Raw genomic sequence first — 19,299 nt, 5'->3', positions numbered from 1 at the left:
TTTCGTATTGATTGTTGCTAATACCATCTGATTTTTATTTTTTGGTGGTTAAAGATCACACGATCAAAAATAGAGGCCAAAAAAAAGCGCTTGTGCAAAACTCTAAAGTGGTGCAAAATGCGCAATACACGAAGCGTTCATTCGTTTGTCTATTTTATCGCTTGGTACCGGTTTTAGACTATATCGCCGTGCGTCCACTCGACCACATGCTGACTGCGCGTGAGCGAGCGAAAGTGAATATTATTCTTACGTGGTATCAGTATTACTTGAACCATCCAACGAGCAGCACACGTTCATCACGCGCCTCCATTTGAACAATTTCGCGTCATCGTGGGAATCCTACCTTCCAAACTAGGTTCATTTTTTTGATACGTACGGTACTCGCTCAGTATGTTGATAATTCACCGTTCAAAGTCCAATCGGTTCTCTCTATATGACTGATGATTTAGCGTCTAATCTAATTTTAGCACTCCATATGGCACTTCGAGCGATCACAACGGCTCGCGCATTCCGCCACTTGCTACGCGGTAGTGCATCCGTTATCAACTCGGAATCGTATCTTGTTGCTGCATCATCGTATGGTCAACACTTTCGTACGATTCACCGAGGGCCACACTCGCGAAAGGCGGTCAGTGCCAGTGAGCCTTTGACGGTGGAATCGGGTGCTGTTGTTTCACCGATAAAGTCGGCTTATCAGCTCGCCATAGGACGTCATCAGCTGGTGGTGGAATTAGTGAACGGTCAGCGGTTCGAGTTCCCACTAGTTTGGCTGCGAGATAATTGCCGGTGTTCGGAGTGTTTTCATCCGGGATCGCACAGCCGAATTTTGAACTGGGAGTTGTTCGATGTCGACGGAGTGCAGTTGAAGGAATGTGCAGTGGCTGAAGATGGAAGCCAGGTGCAGATTGTGTGGAGTGATGGGCATAGATCTGAGTTCACCGGCGAGTGGCTGGTTGAGAGGAACTTTACGCAGGAAAATTGCAGCGAATATTTGGAAGAGTGGTACAGACCGACGCCTCGGTTGTGGGGAAAGAAAAAGTTTAGTGAGATTCTGAAGAATTTTGAATTCCGAGATGTGATCACAGAGGACGAAGCTTTGCGGGGGTGGATCGAAGCGTTGATACGGTATGGCATTGTCATGATCAAGAACACACCGTTGACGGAGCAGGAGTGCCGCAGGTTGGCGGACCGCGTCGGATTCATTCGGAAAACGCACTATGGGTGAGTAGCAGCTTGGTGAATGGGACACCTCTGTATAAATAATTGCCTGTTACAAATGATTAATTACTCATAAGGTGTTTCCTTGGAGAGTTCTTTTACTTATCACGCGGAGATGATCTACCCAGTTGGCTAAAAATCTCCATAATAAAGCTTAAAAAAAAAACAAAATTCTCAACACACTTCGCAATCAGTGAATATGAGCGTGTCAAGTTGTGAGCATCGTTACAATTTTTTGTGAAGATAGCGCAACCAGTGTCCTTATGCCTGTAATTGACTGACAGAGTGGTGACAGACCTGGTGAGATCATTCCATTCTAAGGGGTTATGTGCTCACCCCCCTTAGAATCAACTAACGGAATATATTTTTCAAAAATCTTTTGCAATTGAAACTATTAATTAAAAAAAAAATCGGTTCTTTAGTGCGAATATTCGAAAAATGTGTGGGTGTATTGCATGTTTGATATCGTAAGATTTCAGAATCAGAAAATAATGTTTATCAGTAACTACTAATAACTTGAAATGGTCGAGGAGCCTGACGAAATAAAACAACCAGTTAATAGTAGTTGTAGATTTGAAGGTTTTCACCCAATTACATTAGATGAACTTAGAGTTATTTGTTTTTCATTAGGAAAATCGGCTGGAGTAGATAATGCTAATGCTAGGGTTATTCAAGATTGCTTTCATGTCATTGGCCACATCTTGCTGGACGAATCATTGCAAACTGGACATGTGCCACAAATTTGGAAGGAATCCTTAGTGGTCCCTATTCAAAAAGTTGCTGGAAAGATTAAAGCCGAAGAGTTTCATTCCATCAACATGTTGCACACATTAGAGAAACTTTTGGAACTTGTTGTGAAAGGCCAGCTAGGGTTAACTGAAGGGCGAACACGAAATTATTGCGACACATTCAACAGGGCATAACTTTTTTACCATTGGGTAAAAATCAACCAAATTTTGCACACTTTCTCATTGATCTGTATTGTGTACATGCTGTCAAACTCGAAGTCGTGTTTTTCGATTCAACGAAAATGGAGGTGAACCAACGCGAGTTGAGAGAACAAATTCTTTCCAAACACCTGGAATTTCCTGACCTGTCGCACCGGCAGTTGGGAAAAATGTTGAACATTCACCATTCAACCGTCTCCAGAGTGTTGAAGCGGTTCCAGGAGCGGTTGACGTTGGACCACGGCAAAGGAGCTGGAAGAAAACCGGGACCGGAGAACAAAAAGACGGAGGGAAAGGTGAAGCGGATGATTAAAGCAAATCCCAACGTCTCAAGCCGTGATTTGGCTAAAAAGATCGGCATGTCGCAGAGCTACGTCCAGAATGCAAAGAAGAGAGCTGGACTACATACATACAAGGTACAGAACTTCCCAAACCACGATGAGCGGCAACAATCGACGGCTAAAACTCGGGCACGGAAGCTCTACGACAAGATGCTGACAAAATATGGCTGCTGTGTGATGGACGACGAAACGTATATAAAAGCCAATTTTAAACAAACTCCGAGGTTGGAGTTTTTCACCGGCAAGAGCAAGTTCGATGTGGACGACAAATTTAAGAAGAAGAAAATGTCGAAGTTCGCCTCCAAATATCTCAGGCCATCTGCTCTTGCGGACTGAGGAGTGAGCCTTTCGTGACAAAGGGCACAGTAAATGGCGAGATCTACAAATCTGAGTGCCTCGAGAAGCGCCTTTTGCTGTTCTTGCAGCAGCACGACGAAGCTCCGCTATTTTGGCCAGATTTGGCATCATGCCACTATTCTAAAAGTGTCCTGGAGTGGTCATGAGGCCAATTCTGTCCATTTTGTTCCAAAGGACATGAATCCACCAAACTGTCCGGAGCTGCGCCCGGTGGAGCAGTACTGGGCAATAATGAAGCGGGAACTTCGGAAGAGCAAGAAGACAGTCAAAGACGAGAAGGACATGTTAAGAAAATGAAAAAAACTGAGACACTGGTACCGGATGACACTGTAAAGACTTTGATAGAGGACATCAAGCGAAAATGCGTTCAATTTTACACTCAAGGCTCTATCGATTAACTTTTCTTTTGATTTTTGAAGTAAATATATGTATAAAACTACCCTAAAATTTTGGTTTGATTCTAAACATTATAAGAAAATTGGCATGACATTTTCGGTGTCGGAATAATTTCGTGTTCGCCCTTTACCCCATTTCCGGCCTATTAAGCACAACCCGCACTTAGTCTTTCTTAATCTATCGCAGTTTAGCACCAAACGGAATGTTATTATTACTGATGGCTTCCAAATTTATTTTCCTCAATCGTAAGATTTGATAAAGAGAAACCAATTGTTGAGATATTGTCAAAAGTTTAACACTGCTTCTTGACGCCAAACTCGGCCTACGGATTCTAAATTCGGCTTAAAGCATTGAAACGCCATTGAAACGCCAATGAATTCACTTCGGCCTATCGGATGAAGATAAAAATTGCTTCGGTCGGAGCGCTTCTTTTGTTTTTGAGAATAATTGGTGCAAACCTTTATATCACGCGTTCTCATTGACTTCGTTCCGTAGCTTATTAACTAAAGTATCGTACCAAATGCATAATTAACTTTTTAACCCTGAAATCATGGATTTATTTGAAGTTTTCTGCTCGATAGGCCCAAAATGGGCGATTAGGCCGAAGTAGTTCTCTACCCTATTGGAGTATTTAAATAGTAATAGTTTGTTGATATCAGAACAGTCGGGATATCGGAAAGGTCGTTCTTGTGAAACCGCGATGAATTTGGTATTAGCGAAGTGCAAAGATAACTTGGAGAGTAAAGATACGATTTTTGCTGTTTATTTTGGATCTAAAACGCGATTTTGAAACAATTTCTAGGCCCTTATTGTTATGATCAATCAAGCGCTTTGGAATTACGTGTTCTGCATAAAAATGGTTTAAAAGCTATTTCTGTGGACTGTTTTAAATTATTCAATTTAAAATCCCGTGTGGAATAACCTTGGGAAGTGTATTAAGACCACTTTTTTATTTATTATGCGACGTGTTTTACGATTTGGCGACAAAAATCTTTTTGCAGATGATACTGTGTTATTAATTTCAACTAAGGATTTAAATGATGCCGTTTTACACTTGAATGAAGATTTGCATTGTCTAAGCAGATCGTTGAAGTACACTAATAGGAATGCCAGGAATGCGGTGCGGTTTTAGATGTAAATCATCTATTGGTGGAGTGCCCGGCAAGAGCACAATTGAGGGAAGACATGGGTGTCGTTGGTTCAATCCGAGAGGTATTGTTCAACGACAGGAGTACAGAACAAACCGTACTCAACTTCCTGCGGGCGGTTGACTTACACGATATGATATAAGCATAAGTAAGTTGAAGTGGCATTGAAAAGAAAATGACTAGTGTAGTCACTCCACTTCATTCGACAAGAAGCAGTCTTTAAGGTCCTAAAGACCATGGTGTGTGAGGGAGGACGACCCAATGGGGGACGATGATGAAACAGCTGCAGTTTGAAACCCGTCTCGAATGAACTAAATTCTCCTCTTGCAGGGGAACAGTTTAAAGAGACGTTAGTAAACTGTACAAATGGCTCAAACTGGTGCATTTGCACGCGTGATCGCATTTGATTCAGTTGGAAAAAAAATGGAAAATGCAGTGATTTCGAAAGCAATTCCCTTGTGTATCCGAAAATTGGTGGTTCGTGATGTGCAAAACGGTGAATCAGCAAGGCAGCGGTTGGGAAAATTCTTCTGAAACTAAAAACGATCGGATCAGTGGCGTATCGCCCTGACAGAGGCAAGAAGCGCAAAACGGATGCGAGAACGGACACCAAGGTCATGCCCGAAGTCAAGAAGAACCCGAAGGTAACTATCCGCGAGATCTAGGAAACCCTTCAACTATCAGTTTCCAGTCGAACAGTTTGTCTCCGTCTCGTAGCACAGGGGTTGAATAGCAAAGTTGCCTGGAGTTTGCTAAGGAGCATGCTGATAAGCCGCTAGAGATTTGGAAGACGGTTCTCTGGACGGACGAATCAAAATTCGAGCTGTTCAACCGAAAGCGGCGGGTTCGTGTGTGATGCAGATCTGGTGAGGAGCTTCAGGGGCGCCACATCCAAAGCACGGTGAAGCGTGGATGAGAAAATGTGATGGGGGTGTTTTTCCTGGGGTGGATTGGGAAACCTCGTGAAAATCGACGGGATAATGACGGCAGATTACTACATTAACATCCTACGGCAAAAACTAGAGGTTTCGCTTGAAGAGAAGTTCGTATTTCAGCTGGACAACGACCATGCTTCGGGAAGACCAAGTCCGGTCTTGTCGGATCAAACCGCTGGAATAGCCTCCACAAAGCCCGAACCTCAACCCCATCGATAATTTCTGAGCGATTCTCGATGTCAAGGTGGACAAAACTGGTGTTACCGATAAAAATAACTATTTTGAAGCCCTGGAGCGCGCCTGGGAAGAGGCAGATCGACAGCACCTAAAGAACCTGGTGGAGAGCATGCCGAAGCGCCTGCATCAGGTCCTGAAGGCCAAACGAGGACACTAGACCTGTTCATTTTAACAGCCATCCAAAATGTTCGTTATTTTATAAATTGCTGTTATGGCTCGAGTTTACTAGCCTTTGATAAAAAAAAACACGTCTACTGAGGATTCATATTTCTATCAATGAAACAGTCATCGGTCGACATTGAAAAGCAATGCAACTATGTTCTGTCAATCTAATTGAAACTTTTATTGGCTCTGTTGTCTTGTGAATTTTAGCTATAACGGCCTCTTTTCTGATTTTTATCTCTCAATCTATGGAATCTACACGAAAACTATGTATCAACGATAGTTCTAGAACAGCATGAGGAACATTATGTCTTAGACTACACATTTTTATATCATATGGGTGGAAAGTTCGTAGAACAAATACTTTAAAATTCTTCACTTTTTAAGATATCTTCGAGTATGAAACTAAGTCAAACTTCAATAAAACCATTTTGAATCGTCAACCTTTGGTGACAAAGTTAATAGATAACACATTAAGCATTGCTATGAAAGTTGTTACAGCAGTTTTAGTTGTTTCAGTCTCGAGATACAAATATTATAAGCCGTAAATTACCTTAAAAACATAAAATTAACTTGAAACACCTTTAAATCATCACCGATTTTGCTGAAAATTTGCACAGAAGTTCAAATTAACATGATAAACAGTAATCTCGGTTGACCCGTTGCATTCCAAACATTTCTGTTAACATGAACAGGTCTAGAGGACACATTCACTATTAAAGTGCTTTTCTTTTACTTTAATTAATATTTTCTGGAATCGCGCGGAATCGAGTAAATGAGAACGTCTCTGATGTGATTCTTTAAATCCAATTTGTAACTTTGATTTTCTTCTCTTCCATGACACTCATATGACTTTAAAACTTTTTCAAGAACCTGACATATTGAAATATTTTCAAAGTTCTTATAATTAGCTTGTTTTTCGACAGAAAGATTGACAATGTTGGCTACAATTCTAAAGAAATTTTTTTGCTCGAGAGATAATTTCAATGGGTTCTTAATAAATATTAGGGAATTTTAAGAAAAACCCTTGCAGCATTCCAAAAAAAATTATAACAAAGTTCTGAGGAAATTTTCAGGAGTGTTCTGAGGAAAGTTTCGAGAAAATTTTTAGCAAAATTCGATAGCAGGTCGGAGATGAATTTCAAAAGGTTTCTGAAAAATGCTGTAGATAAATCTGAAGAAGTTAGAAAAGGAACTGTAATGAAAGTTACAAGAGTATTTTATACATAGAATAAACTGAAGTTCGAGGTTTCATGAGAATATCAAGAATACTGTAGAGTGAATTTCAAAAAAATCAGTAGATGGTGAAAGTTTGAAGGGAATTCCAATTAGGAAATTGAGAACCTAAATTGTTTCTAGTGTGTCAGAAACAGTCTTGTTAGCGGTCACGGTAGTCGACAAATTTTCTGTGATAATCGACTGCCTTTGCCTCCGACACATGCAAAACCAGCTATCATAGTAAAGTACCAAACTAAAATGTCATATGACAGGCTCTGTCATACGACATACGACATTGAATGTATTTTAGTTTTTCTCATAATAAAAGCTGCTGATGTTGTGCTTGTGTGAATTCTGAAAATAACAAGCAATGATGTCCTAGAAATAACATTTCTGATCAGAAATGACTTAATTTACACCAAATTGAGGAATTAGAACGAAGTCACTCATGTCATATGATAGTTATTTGATAATTTTCTTTTTTCTTGAATGTATTCTACACCCAACCGGTGGATGTAAGATTCGCTTACGATTATGTGGAATTCATCATCAGAGGATGCAAGTGGAGACCGCATGAACCGAGGATGCAATATACCTAGCTGCGGTCCAACGCAAGAAAATTGGAGGCCGAAAAATGAGGAGTGTATTAGTGAGTGAAAATAATTATGTCGAAAAAAAAAATAGGTAGAAGGTTGCCGACTGGACTCGAACAATGAACGTTGCGATTATCAGGCCTGTGCTTTCTCCACTGCTCTCTCCATGCATCTGAATATGGGTAGCCTAAAAGCAAACAAGAAGCGCTCATTTCCTCTCACACTTGACTTCGTATGCTTTTTCTGCTGCAGAGATTCAAGGCAAGTGTGTACGTCGTTCTACCATGTTATACATAAAAATCAACCTAACTCATACTTTAAGATAAATCTAAAATAAAATGTTTCCAGCAAATGTTGAAGATAATGGTGATTATTGAAAAACTTTTATCGAATAAAATGGTAGATCTCTACCAAGACTAAGTTTTCAACCATAATTTTGTAAGTTGTTAAAAATTAATAGATGAGATGATATGAGGCATTGGGAATGTATTCGATAAAATAAGAAATCTTTAAGTATTGAACGTTCACCAAATTGTAGAATATTAAAATCATTTTCATTCATACGTTTGTTGAAAATTTTAATAGATTAGGGATACTAAAGATGCTTTATCATTTTGCTTTGCTTAAATGTCGGAGTCACAAAATATTGTAAAATTTTCTAAATGCTACAATCGTTTAGAGTTGATTATATGGACAACTTTAAAAGGACTATTAATGCAACGTTATGATCATTTTAAAAGTCTTTGTTTAAAAAAATATGTTTAAAATGCTCAACATTTACCCAAGCAGGTAAAATTTAAAATTATATTAGACTCCGAATTTAAAGAATCTGCCACTGTCTGGTGAAAATAAAATTCAGATATCGAGAAAAACATGAGTAACCGTAACATTAAGCAACCTATTCTTTGGATCTTAAATTCTTGCAAGCTGTAGATTCCTTAAACAATTCGTAAAACCAATTTATCGCTTTTACACCCTGGTTAATTCTTGTCTTCTTCCTAAAGTTATTGAGATCCCCGTCATCTTTATTAATAATTTAAATGACATAACTTGAAACTTGTTACTAAGAAAATTCTTGGAAACATTAAAAAAAATATGTTGTTCGGGTTTTCTAGGGAAACTAAAAAGATCCAGGAGCGGAAAATCAGAGGATTGTAAGACTTAAAAATGACTTAATTTTAATACGACTAGTAAAAACATGAAACTTGAAGACAATCCCAAGAGTTTTGAAAGGTTCTAGCACACAGTTCTATTTTTATACAAATTCATAAAATACCGATGACATATGCCGAAGTATGACTGAAAATTCAGACGATCGACCTAGTAATCCATACGATATAATACCATTCGGTATAATGGTGTTCAGCTAATCGATGTCTAACCTAATTCTCCATAAAACAAACCCCTAATTCGAAACCTTGCTACGCCCTTGATCTCTCCTCACTAGACTTTTGCCCTTCCATTTTATTTCTGGCCAATGATGCGTTTGATTTTGAGATGTAATAGATTCACTTCCTCAACGTTGATTTTGGACGCCTTACAATGGTAGTCGGTGAAGCAAAGAATTATATATTTGACTATAGTGTTCATTTTTAGAGTAGTTAGGGAACTAGGGGAATCATAAATACCCTAAAGATTTTGCCAAGTTTGACTTGATAGGAATCAAAATATCGCTATTTGTTATTTACTACACACTTTTGTCACTAATTTAGCAACAGTTGCACATTGAAGCAAATTTAAAAAATAACTTTTTTCTTCTTCAAAAACAATTTGAAAATTTGTTACATTACATTGACCTTTTTAAGCTAGCGGGGTAAAATGGAGCAGTATAGACACCTACCAAAAATTAATCAACGATATACTATATGTGGGAACAACAAAAACAATTGAATATTCCACAACAAACGATAATTCAAGAGCAACATGTGAAAAGGGCATACAAGCTTTTTGTAAACAAACCTTTGTAGGCTCTTTTATCGTTAACCGAGGGTCACCCACGCAAACCAACAACATCATCGGGAAGGGGAAAGCTTCCCCTACCCACTAATGTTAATGGTTTGCGTTGGTGTCATGTGGGTCGCGAGAAAAGGGCATAAGAAGGTTTGTTTACAAAAAGCTTGTATGCCCTTTTCACATGTTGTTCTTGAATTCCAGTCTAATTACCGTCATCTGCACGCTACACCTTATTTGGTGATACGTGAGAATTATAATTTTTCAGCACACAGCAAGACTGTGCTTTTTTTTCAAGAATTTAGGGTGTTTGGGAACATATTGAAATTAGTTCACTCGTTAAATTACTCATTTAGAAGAAGAATGTGAAACAACATATAGTATCGAAATTGAAAAAAAAAATTGATTTTTTGGAACCCCCTTGTGGGTTTCCAATCTGCCCCGGGTGTTCATAATGCCCCTAGTTTCCCTAACGATTTGCTGCCTCGATATTTGTGTGATCGAATTGAAAATTGGACTGACTTTCATAGATATAATACTAGAAACGCAGATGAATTAAGAACACCACATTTCTTTACTTGTGCTTCACAAAATTCATTGTATTTTAAAGGAATAAATGTTTTCAATTCGATGCCTAGACACATTAAACGTGCAACTACACTTACAGAATGCAAGATACATTGCATTTCACACGTTAAAGCTGTATGTTGAACAGTTATCTAGTGAATTTATTTTTATTAATTGACAAATTATGTATCTTGACGATGTTTGTAACGGATTACTTTGTATGGTTAGCTGTCCTAACGACCTTTTTAAATTATTATTGTTGCACTGCAAAAGCTATCTTAATCGCCACAATGGTGATCATGGATTTGTAACAGGGGAGAGGTAGCTCATCGATTCTTCCGGTTCGCCTCCTAGCATCGTGCTATAAGGTACCAGGCGATAACCAGGGTAGTTGATCGATAGCTCGATGACGTCATTTCGTTGGCGTCTGCAATGTGAAATTCTCATAGCAGGCGTTGACGATGGGACGTTGTCGAGTTGTTGAATAGCAACTATCGTGGTAACTCACCGATTACCTGGCGATCTGCCAAATTTGGAAAGACGTCTGCATTGAATTGTCTCATATAATAATATTCCGCCCACTATATCACACGAAATTGCGAGTAGTTGAGTGGAATGGAGATAAGTTAAGCATTGGGTACAGGACCAAGTCTCCCCTGGGTGGTGCAAGAAGATGAGCGCAATAGAATCATCAAGTTGCCATAAGGCACAGAATGAGACTATTACTTTGCTGGGTAGTCAAAGTCTTCCATTCGTTAGTCATTTCAGGTGGATTAGAACAGGTTTAGGTTTAGGGTGGGCGTTGGCCAGATTTGGATTTTTCAGATATAATCCTAAATAGGACCCAGATTATTTAATACACTAGTAACCTCAACTTCTGTCACAATGTTTCATTGTGACTAATCAACACTCAATGGGTAAAATATCAAATTTGCGGTAAATTTGAAAAAAAGGGTTTTTGCAAACTGGACGATTCTGAAGCCTGACCAAGTGAGTGGGTTACGGGTTTATTTGATTGTACGTCATTTCCAAGTTATATATAGATACATTCATTCCATTGGCATTTTGTATTTGAGATAAGACAGAGACAGATCGTTATTACATTTTTTTTTGCTGTGCACTACACCACCGGAGCCAGCAAAGTTCAACAATCCATCGTTGCTTATGCCTTTGTTGTCGTTTGGAACCAGTTTTGCGAGGTAGGCGACGATTGTGCGTATTTCTCGCGTAACTTTTGAAAAGGGCCTATTTATAGCCTGAACAATACGTAAAGAGCAAATTGAAACATTGAACGTCGCGTGAAAGTGGAACTTAATGAAGGCCTAAGTACTTTTTCGTAGTTTTTAGTTTGCGGATTTGAAAGATCGTTGGTTACAGTGGCCTGCTTACTGAGCAGAAAAACGCGGTCTCAGGTCAGATTTATGGTAAAATCGCTTGTGTATCGTGTATTTTGCGAAACTCGTTGTTGTCGTTGGTTCCGGATTTGAATGGATACACAAATTTGAGCAACGGTATTATGTGATATGAGGGGCTCGGTGGCCTTAGAGCAACCGTTTTTGCTTACTGAGCAGAACATCATGAGTCTAATCTCAGGCCCATCCACATTCAAGATTCGTCAATCGTTTTATTTGTTAATATGACTAAATGGTAATACAGGCCGGACTCGATTATCCGGAGGCTCGATTATCCGGGGCTCGATTATCCGGAGAAAATGGCTCGATTATCCGGAGTCATATTTTTTTTTACCTAGCTTGCAAATTATTTTTCATAAACCGCTTGGAAAACCGACTTCCGATCAGAGGACGAGTAACATACATCGTTCGACTCAGTCTGACAAGATTGGGAAATGACTATATTTAAGTGTTTATGTGCCTTTGTTACAAAATTCGGCGTTAAGGGGTTTTGGATTTACTTTGACCTGACAGGAATCAAACATATCATGTGCCACAACAACATACAAAAACTGAATCCCATGATGGTACGTTCACTAATTATGTCACGTTTCAGAGGGGGGGGGGAATGGCAACCAAACAAAAATTTTGAAAATCCGTAAAAAAATGTACCAAAGGGCTTTTAACCCTCCGTTACTCGCGCTGTTGTACTTTGTACAACACACATCAGTTTTCCATTGCCATTTTGTTGCTGAGTTACCAATCGACCTGAAACCAACGAGTATTCATCGAAAAACTTGTTTTGATCTAAACAAGCTAAAACTTTGATTACAGTAAACACCTAAAAAATGCGGATAATAGGGAAAATATAAATGGAAACCGCGAAAACTGTGACCATACTAAGTGGGATTTGACTTAATTGATTACAACATGGAATATATCAAGATTTTGACAAGATAGAAAGTTACTGTCTTTGCCAAAGTTGTTCAGGAGATCATAGCCTTGTCGCTGGCGGACAGTAGTTCAGAATTTTCTAACTAAGTAGCGCTAGTATACATGTGAAATTCTCGCATGTGATATATCTCGAGATCCTGACCAGATAAAAAGTTACTGTCTTTCACAAAGTTTTTCAGGAGATCAAAGCCTATTGCTTGGTGCTTAATAGTTCAGAATTTGCTCACTACGCGACGCTAGTATACACGTGAAACTCTTGCATATAAAATATCTCTAGATCCAGTAATTAAATGTATTCGGCAAAGTTTTTCAGGAAGTCAAGATCTTTTTGTTGGGTGACAATAGTTTAGAATTTTCTCACTATGTTGCTGTCTTCGGCAAAGTTGTTTAGGGGGTCAAGACTTTTTGGCTGGTAAACAGTAGTTAATAATTTTCTCACCACGTGGCGTTAGTATACATGTACACTTCTCGCATATGCTATATCTCGAGATCCTCATCAGATAGAAAGTTGTTCAGGAGGTCAAGGTCTTTTGGCTGGTGGACAGTAGTTCAGAATTTTCTCACTTCATGATGCTAGTATACATGTGAAATTCTCGCATATAAAATATCTCACGTTCTTGACCAGATAGAAAGTTACTGTCTTGAACAAAGTTGTTCAGGAGTTTAAAGCCTAGAGTTTATGAGAAAATTCTAAACTATTGTTCACCAGCCAAAAGACTTTGACCTCCTGAATAACTTTGTTGTAGACAGTAACTTTCTATCTGATTAGGATCTCGAGATATAGCATATGCGAGAAATGTACATCTATGCCACGTGGTGAGAAAATTCTTATTCTTTATCTCGTCAGGATCTAGTGATGTATCACATGCGAGAACTTAACATGTATACGAGCACTACCTAGTGAGAAGATTTTGAACTACTGTTAATCAGCAAAAAAGCTATGATCTCCTGAACAGCTTTGCCTAAGGCAGTAACTTTCTATCTGGTCAGGATCTCGAGATATTTTATATGAGAATTTCACGTTTATACTAGCGCCGTGTAGTGAGAAAATTCTGAAATACTGTCCACCAGTCAAAACTACTTGACACCCTGAACAAGTTTGCCGAAGACAGTAACTTCTATCTGCTCAGGATCTCGAGCTATTGTATATGCGAAAATTGCATGTACATACTAGCGCCACGTAGTGAGAATTTTCTGAACTACTCCACCTACGAAAAGATCTGGACTTCCTGAAAAACTTTGCCGAAAACAGTAACTTTTTATATGGTAAGGATCTCGAGCTATTGTATATGCGAAAATTGCATGTACATACTAGCGCCACGTAGTGAGAATTTTCTGAACTACTCCACCTACGAAAAGATCTGGACTTCCTGAAAAACTTTGCCGAAAACAGTAACTTTTTATATGGTAAGGATCTAGAAATATTTTATATATGCGAGAATTTTACATGTATACTAGTGCCGCGATGTGAGAAAACGCTGAACTACTGTCCACCAACGAAAAGGCCTTAACCTTCTGAACAACTTTGCCCAAGACAGTAATTTTCAATTTGGTCAGGATCTTGAGATTTTCCATGTTGGAACCAATTAAGTCAAATCCCACGTAGTACGGACACCGTTTACGCGGTTTCCATTCACATCTTCTCTATTATCCGCATTTTTGTGGGTTAACTGTGATAAAATTTTAGCTTGTTTAGTTAAAAACAAGTTTTTAATGAATACCCGTTGGTTTCATATCGATTGGTGGCTTGGCTGCAAAATGGCAATGGAAAGCTCACACTGTTGTACAAAGTACGACGCGCGAGTACTCGTGTTATAAAAGTTGGCGCGAGTAAACGGAGGGTTAAAGGGGGGTTTCGTGAGAATTGGTCTTTTGGTGGCTTCATACTTGAAAATTTATATCAATTTTCTTATCTTATTTTGTAGTTCAATTCATTTAATCATCATTCCAGTAAAAACAGTAGTTCATCAGTAAAGTGATTCAGTAAAAACAAAGAGAATTGCAAATTTGGTCATAAATCAATCCTTATTGACTATTTTATCAATAATATTTCCCCTGATTTCACGAAGTAAAAACTGCCGTTCCAACGGCAATTGGTTTTCCTCAGCCCATGTGATGATAGTGTCAATACTGTTCAGCGCTAATTGATCTGGAACTGGTTCGTACTCCTCATCTTGGTTGTCATCTGCTGTAGCAATGTTTGCAGTTTCATCCAGAGTGGTGTTCGTCACGCTTTCTCCTTCATAAAAATGTGAATCATGGTTAAGAACAGCATTGACTATGTCAGCATCAGACATGACATCGAATTCCGCATTCTCGTCTTCATTTTCGCCTGCAGCCGCTTTATCAGCAACCGTCAGTTGAATTGTTACACTATCATACCTAGAGGACCGGAACTAATATTTGCAATGTTAACATTTCAAAAATATTCATGGAAAATGGTCGAAATTGATCGAGTGCGTCAAGTTAGGAACCGCGTCAAATATTGTGCCTTCACGGTAGCCGTGATTTTTAGCCAAGCTCAACTTTGTCTTTACACACTCTTGAGGGTCGCGAGACTACGATTTTTCTCAAGTTGAGGGGTCCCAAGGCGTGGTTGGCTACACGTTCGCTTCTCAAGCGGATGGTCCGTGGGTTCAATTCCATTGATCTTCTTATCGAATTTTGATGTATTTTAATGTGCCTCATGATAGGTTATTATCCAAGTCCGATTCTGGTCACTTTCCCGGGGCACCTGGAACTTCTCCGGAAGTGGCCAATATGGTCCAAGGTACTTAATTTTTTCCACCATTGATCTGGTTATCGAATTTTGATATAATCTGATGTGTCGCATGATAGGTTATTATTCAAGTCTGGTTCTGGCCACTTTTCCGGAGGCACCCGGAACTTGCCCGGAAGTAGCCAATATTGTCCAAGGTACTTAATTTTTGCCACCAGTGATCTTGATATCAAATTTTGATTTAATTTGATGTGTCGCTTAATGGGTTTTGTTCCTTTCAAGACAAATTTAGTCTCATGGCCCATAAACGCCGGAACTTGATCCGGCCATATCTACAAAAACAGTGGTCTGATTCCATAATCCTTCAATAGCGTTCAATGGGACCACTAAAAACATTAAATGAGACCACATAAGACCAAAAAAAATATTTTTTTTTGATGGCTCGATTATCCGGAGGGCTCGATTATCCGGAGTGAAATTTTTTTCAAGACTCCGGATAATCGAGTCCGCCCTGTAACAGCAACTTGGTGATTAAAAATGTGCTCGTCTGCCTAGTGGCAAACGTTTTTGCTTACTGAGCAGAAGACCGTGGGTTTAGTCCCAAGCTCCTTCGCGTTCTATGATCGTTAGGACATCAATTCAGCTTATCTTTCACCAAAACGAACCCTGCTGCAAACCCAACCCTCTTATCCAACATCCCAGTGATTCCTCGTGGAAGTGCAGAGGTGTTCTCGGCTTCCATCAAAGTGAGTGTCATGTCAACACAATCCTTCCCATTCCTTTCTTGACCTGTGTTCGGGCGCGGCCGGCGCTGGTATTGCCTAATTTAAGATCACCAGTTTTTACACATTGAGGATGATTGCTAGTCCCAAGCATCGTCTATTGGTTCTCTGTGTATTTACAGCTGATCTGGCAGTAACAGAGTAGCAACCGTGGGCGGTCAATCAAACTCAAACTCAAACTCAACAATGGTGATCATGGATTTGTAACATTTGATTTAATAGTAGTAGTTATAAAAAATGTAATTTTCAGTAGTCTACAAAGGTTTAAGTCCCGCGCTGAAATTTACGATAGCATTTCCCCTATCAATTTTCCAAAATACAATTTCCCGGAATGCATTTGACATTCTTTTAGTTGCTTTTGTTCTGTATTTTTAGAATTTTGTCATTGTAGCCTTTCGAATTCTGTCGTACATTAGAATTACGAAGCTCTACCATGAGCAAATGAAATCTTTGTTCAGTAATAAATGCGTTCGTCAATTTCAGAGAGGAGTTCATCGTCAAAGCCAAGGAGGGCACCAGCAACGTGGCCTACCTGTCCACTCCGCTGCAGATGCACACCGATCTGCCGTACTACGACTACAAACCGGGCTGCAATCTGCTCCACTGTCTGGTACAATCCCAATCCCAGGGGGGACAGAACCTCATCTCGGATGCCTTCTACGTGGCGGATCTGATGCGCCGGGAGCACCCGGAGGATTTTGCCATTTTGAGTGAAACGTTGATCAACTGGACGGATATTGGCGAGGATGAAGGCGGGCGGTTTCACAGCATCTACCGGGCGCCGGTTATTTGGTACGCATACGTGGTTAAATTAACAGCTCAGTAGTATTTATCTAATACTGTTTGTTTTCGCAGCATTGGCCGCGATGGCAAGCTCGAGCGGATCAACCACAGCGTTCCACAACGGGATAGCTTCTTCAACGTGCCATTGGATCGCGTGCAACCCTGGTACCGTGCCATGGCTCGCTTCGTGAAGTTGATTCACCAGGAAGCGGTGGAGTTTAAAACCGCTCCGGGCGACACTCTTACCTTCAGCAATGTCCGGATGGTGCACGGTCGCACCGGTTATAGCGATACGGATGTCAATATGCGTCATATCGTCGGCGCCTACCTGGATTGGGACGAGATCTACTCCAAGCTGAGGGTCTTGAAAAGTCTTGATGCTGCGAAGAATGGAGATGTGAAATTGAATTGAGATGCTGAGGACAGGGGGTTTTAAATTTTCAAGCGAATTTATTCCTTACTCTCGTTTACTCGACACAGAGAACATACATTTATGTTAGGTTTTAACCGTGGAAGAAACTAGTTACTTGTTTGATTTTCGTAAATAATTTGCACACATAGTAAAAGTAGAGCGAAAGGAGACACAGATTTTACATAACAGTTCTGATTATAATAATTATCCTCTAAAAGAAACGATTTACGTGTATTTTAAAATTCGCAATAAAATCACAATACTTTTTTGATTTCTCCCACATTTCTCCTTGTCCGCGGCTAATCTTGTTTGAAAATTGCATCCTAATTTAAAAAAAAAAATATACACAGTTGTAAGGTCTCTTTCTAACTATTGAGGCTAAATAATAAGGAAACTAAGAAACGATAAACATAGGGAGTAGGTTGCGGATATGATTATATATTTTGATTGCAGTTTCTAGCGGACGAACGCGAGCGAAGGAGGAAAGAAAAGTTTCCCACCCCCGCCAGCGTGGATAAAATATAATGGGCAAACTGTATATAAATTGTTAAGTAATCGTTTAAGCACCTAGTTGCAATACGTTTTGCTTATTAACAAAGTGATAATGTAAAACTAATCGACGCATTGACTTACGATTTAGTTGAAACGAGCTCTTGTTGACGTTAAGTGGGTTTTAAAACAAACGTGAACTTACTTTGAGAGGTGTTTATTTTAAAAAGGAGGGGGGGGGGGTTGTTGAGAAAGAATTGGTTACATAAATTTAACGAATCACAAAACCTACACTACACACCCGTCAACCAAATTTCGAACATTTGGTTTCTGGTGAGACACGTTTTAAATACACGGTTAATGAGGGTTTTAAGGTGTTTTCAAGTAGAGCCCTTTTTCTTACCACACTTTGCAATTTCGAGAGCACAAATCTCAAGATTTACGATGTTTATAAATCTATAAAGTTCAGTTTTTGCTTGCTGCTCCGCAGCTGACAACAAGTAAGCAATAGTTTTAGCCACTAAAAGACCTTACTATTTTGACTTGTGACATTGCGAAGTGTAAGGTGAAAAAGAACGCTACAAGGAATCACCTTAACATAATAAGGCACTGCACACTGAACAAAAAATAAGAAATTACAACAAAAAAGAAAAAAAAAAAATGAAGAAGGGGAAAAAGGGAAAACCGTAGACCAATTCATACAAAGGAAAGCGGTGCAAAATGGAAAGAGATCACACAAAACAAAACAAAGAAAAAACAATGAGCGGGTGCACTTAAAAACTCTTTGAATTTCAACATCATACATTGAAATGCAAGAACTTTCTGCCTTATCACCAGAATGTTAGTACTTGGAAAAAGGATAAATATCATTTGTAGAAAGTTAATTGCAATGTTACTTTGCTAAATTTGTAGCAATCAAGAGCAGTCGTCCAGGTTCGTCACTTGACGAACCATTCAAGTTGCACGTTTTTGCTTGCGTTAACTAATGATTGAACTTTAGATTCTATTGGCCTAAACGATTGGGAGTTTCTTTGATTTTGTTTCCAAACAATTTACGAAAGACAAACACTTATTTCCGAAACATCTTAAGTAATGATAAAATAAAATATTTGCGATAATTTACATAAATTTACAAATTTGCGAGAGTTGCTCTAACTGCAGCGATGCTCCCTATCAGCTCAAATTTTCTCTTGTTAAATCTAATTCTACTCAACAGCCGATCGATTATTTTTTTACCTCTTTTCGCTCCGTTCGCTCAAAGAGTTAACTTGTTTCTGTTCTAGATTAACTTCGCCCCTTACTACGCTACACAGACTAAACACGTACACATACGTTAAAAAAAATCGACTTGTCTAATGCTACCTTAAAACGACGAAAATATAACGACTATTTACACGACGACGAGACCCCCCTGGGGACCGGAGCTTTGATCAACATTCGCTCTGCACCAGGGTGTCCTTGAGGGCGGCCAACTGCTCCTCGCCCAGTTTGATCTTGTCGGCAATCTCCCGCGAGTCCACGATAAGCTTCGCCTTCATGTTGATGAAGTAATCATAGTCGGCGTACTCCTCGATGGTCAGCGACTTTTCCAGGATCTTCGAGATGATTGCCCCTCGACGGTCGATGTCGTCCTTGAGCTGTTTGGCTTCCTCCAACTGTTCCAGCAGTCGATCCCTCTTGGCTTCGAGGATTTTCTGTGA

The 19,299-nt window shown here is 39.4% G+C and overlaps 2 protein-coding genes across 4 annotated transcripts in view; one reads left to right on the top strand and one right to left on the bottom strand.

The window, feature by feature from the left end:
• The first annotated feature begins 260 nt into the window (after positions 1 to 260).
• LOC135700269 (gamma-butyrobetaine dioxygenase-like) lies at positions 261 to 18,360 on the top strand. Its single transcript, XM_065220741.1, has 4 exons — positions 261 to 388; positions 468 to 1,221; positions 16,399 to 16,707; positions 16,771 to 18,360. The coding sequence occupies exons 2-4, from the start codon at positions 476 to 478 to the stop codon at positions 17,108 to 17,110; spliced, it is 1,395 nt and encodes a 464-aa protein (XP_065076813.1). The 5' UTR covers positions 261 to 388; positions 468 to 475; the 3' UTR covers positions 17,111 to 18,360.
• Positions 17,129 to 19,299, bottom strand: part of Shrm (Shroom) — a 574,742-nt gene continuing 572,571 nt past the window's right edge. For all 3 annotated transcript variants that reach the window (XM_065220703.1, XM_065220702.1, XM_065220704.1), the window contains one exon: positions 17,129 to 19,293. In XM_065220703.1, coding sequence (XP_065076775.1) covers positions 19,030 to 19,293 — 264 coding nt within the window. In that variant the 3' untranslated portion in view covers positions 17,129 to 19,029. The remainder of the gene's footprint in view (positions 19,294 to 19,299) is intronic.

Source organism: Ochlerotatus camptorhynchus, unplaced genomic scaffold (genome assembly GCF_037179485.1).
Source record: "Ochlerotatus camptorhynchus isolate MF236.1 unplaced genomic scaffold, CSIRO-AGI_Acam_v1.1 ptg000131l, whole genome shotgun sequence".
NCBI classification, from domain to species: domain Eukaryota; kingdom Metazoa; phylum Arthropoda; class Insecta; order Diptera; family Culicidae; genus Ochlerotatus; species Ochlerotatus camptorhynchus.
The sequence above is the reverse complement of the archived record's forward strand: the minus strand, read 5'-3'. Positions and strand labels throughout refer to the sequence as shown.

Coding starts and splice junctions, on each gene's coding strand:
- LOC135700269 (XM_065220741.1), top strand. CDS start 476: ATGGCACTTCGAGCGATCACAACGGCTCGCGCATTCCGCCACTTGCTA. Junction 1,222..16,398: donor ATTCGGAAAACGCACTATGG/GTGAGTAGCAGC, acceptor CGTCAATTTCAG/AGAGGAGTTCATCGTCAAAG. Junction 16,708..16,770: donor TACCGGGCGCCGGTTATTTG/GTACGCATACGT, acceptor TTGTTTTCGCAG/CATTGGCCGCGATGGCAAGC.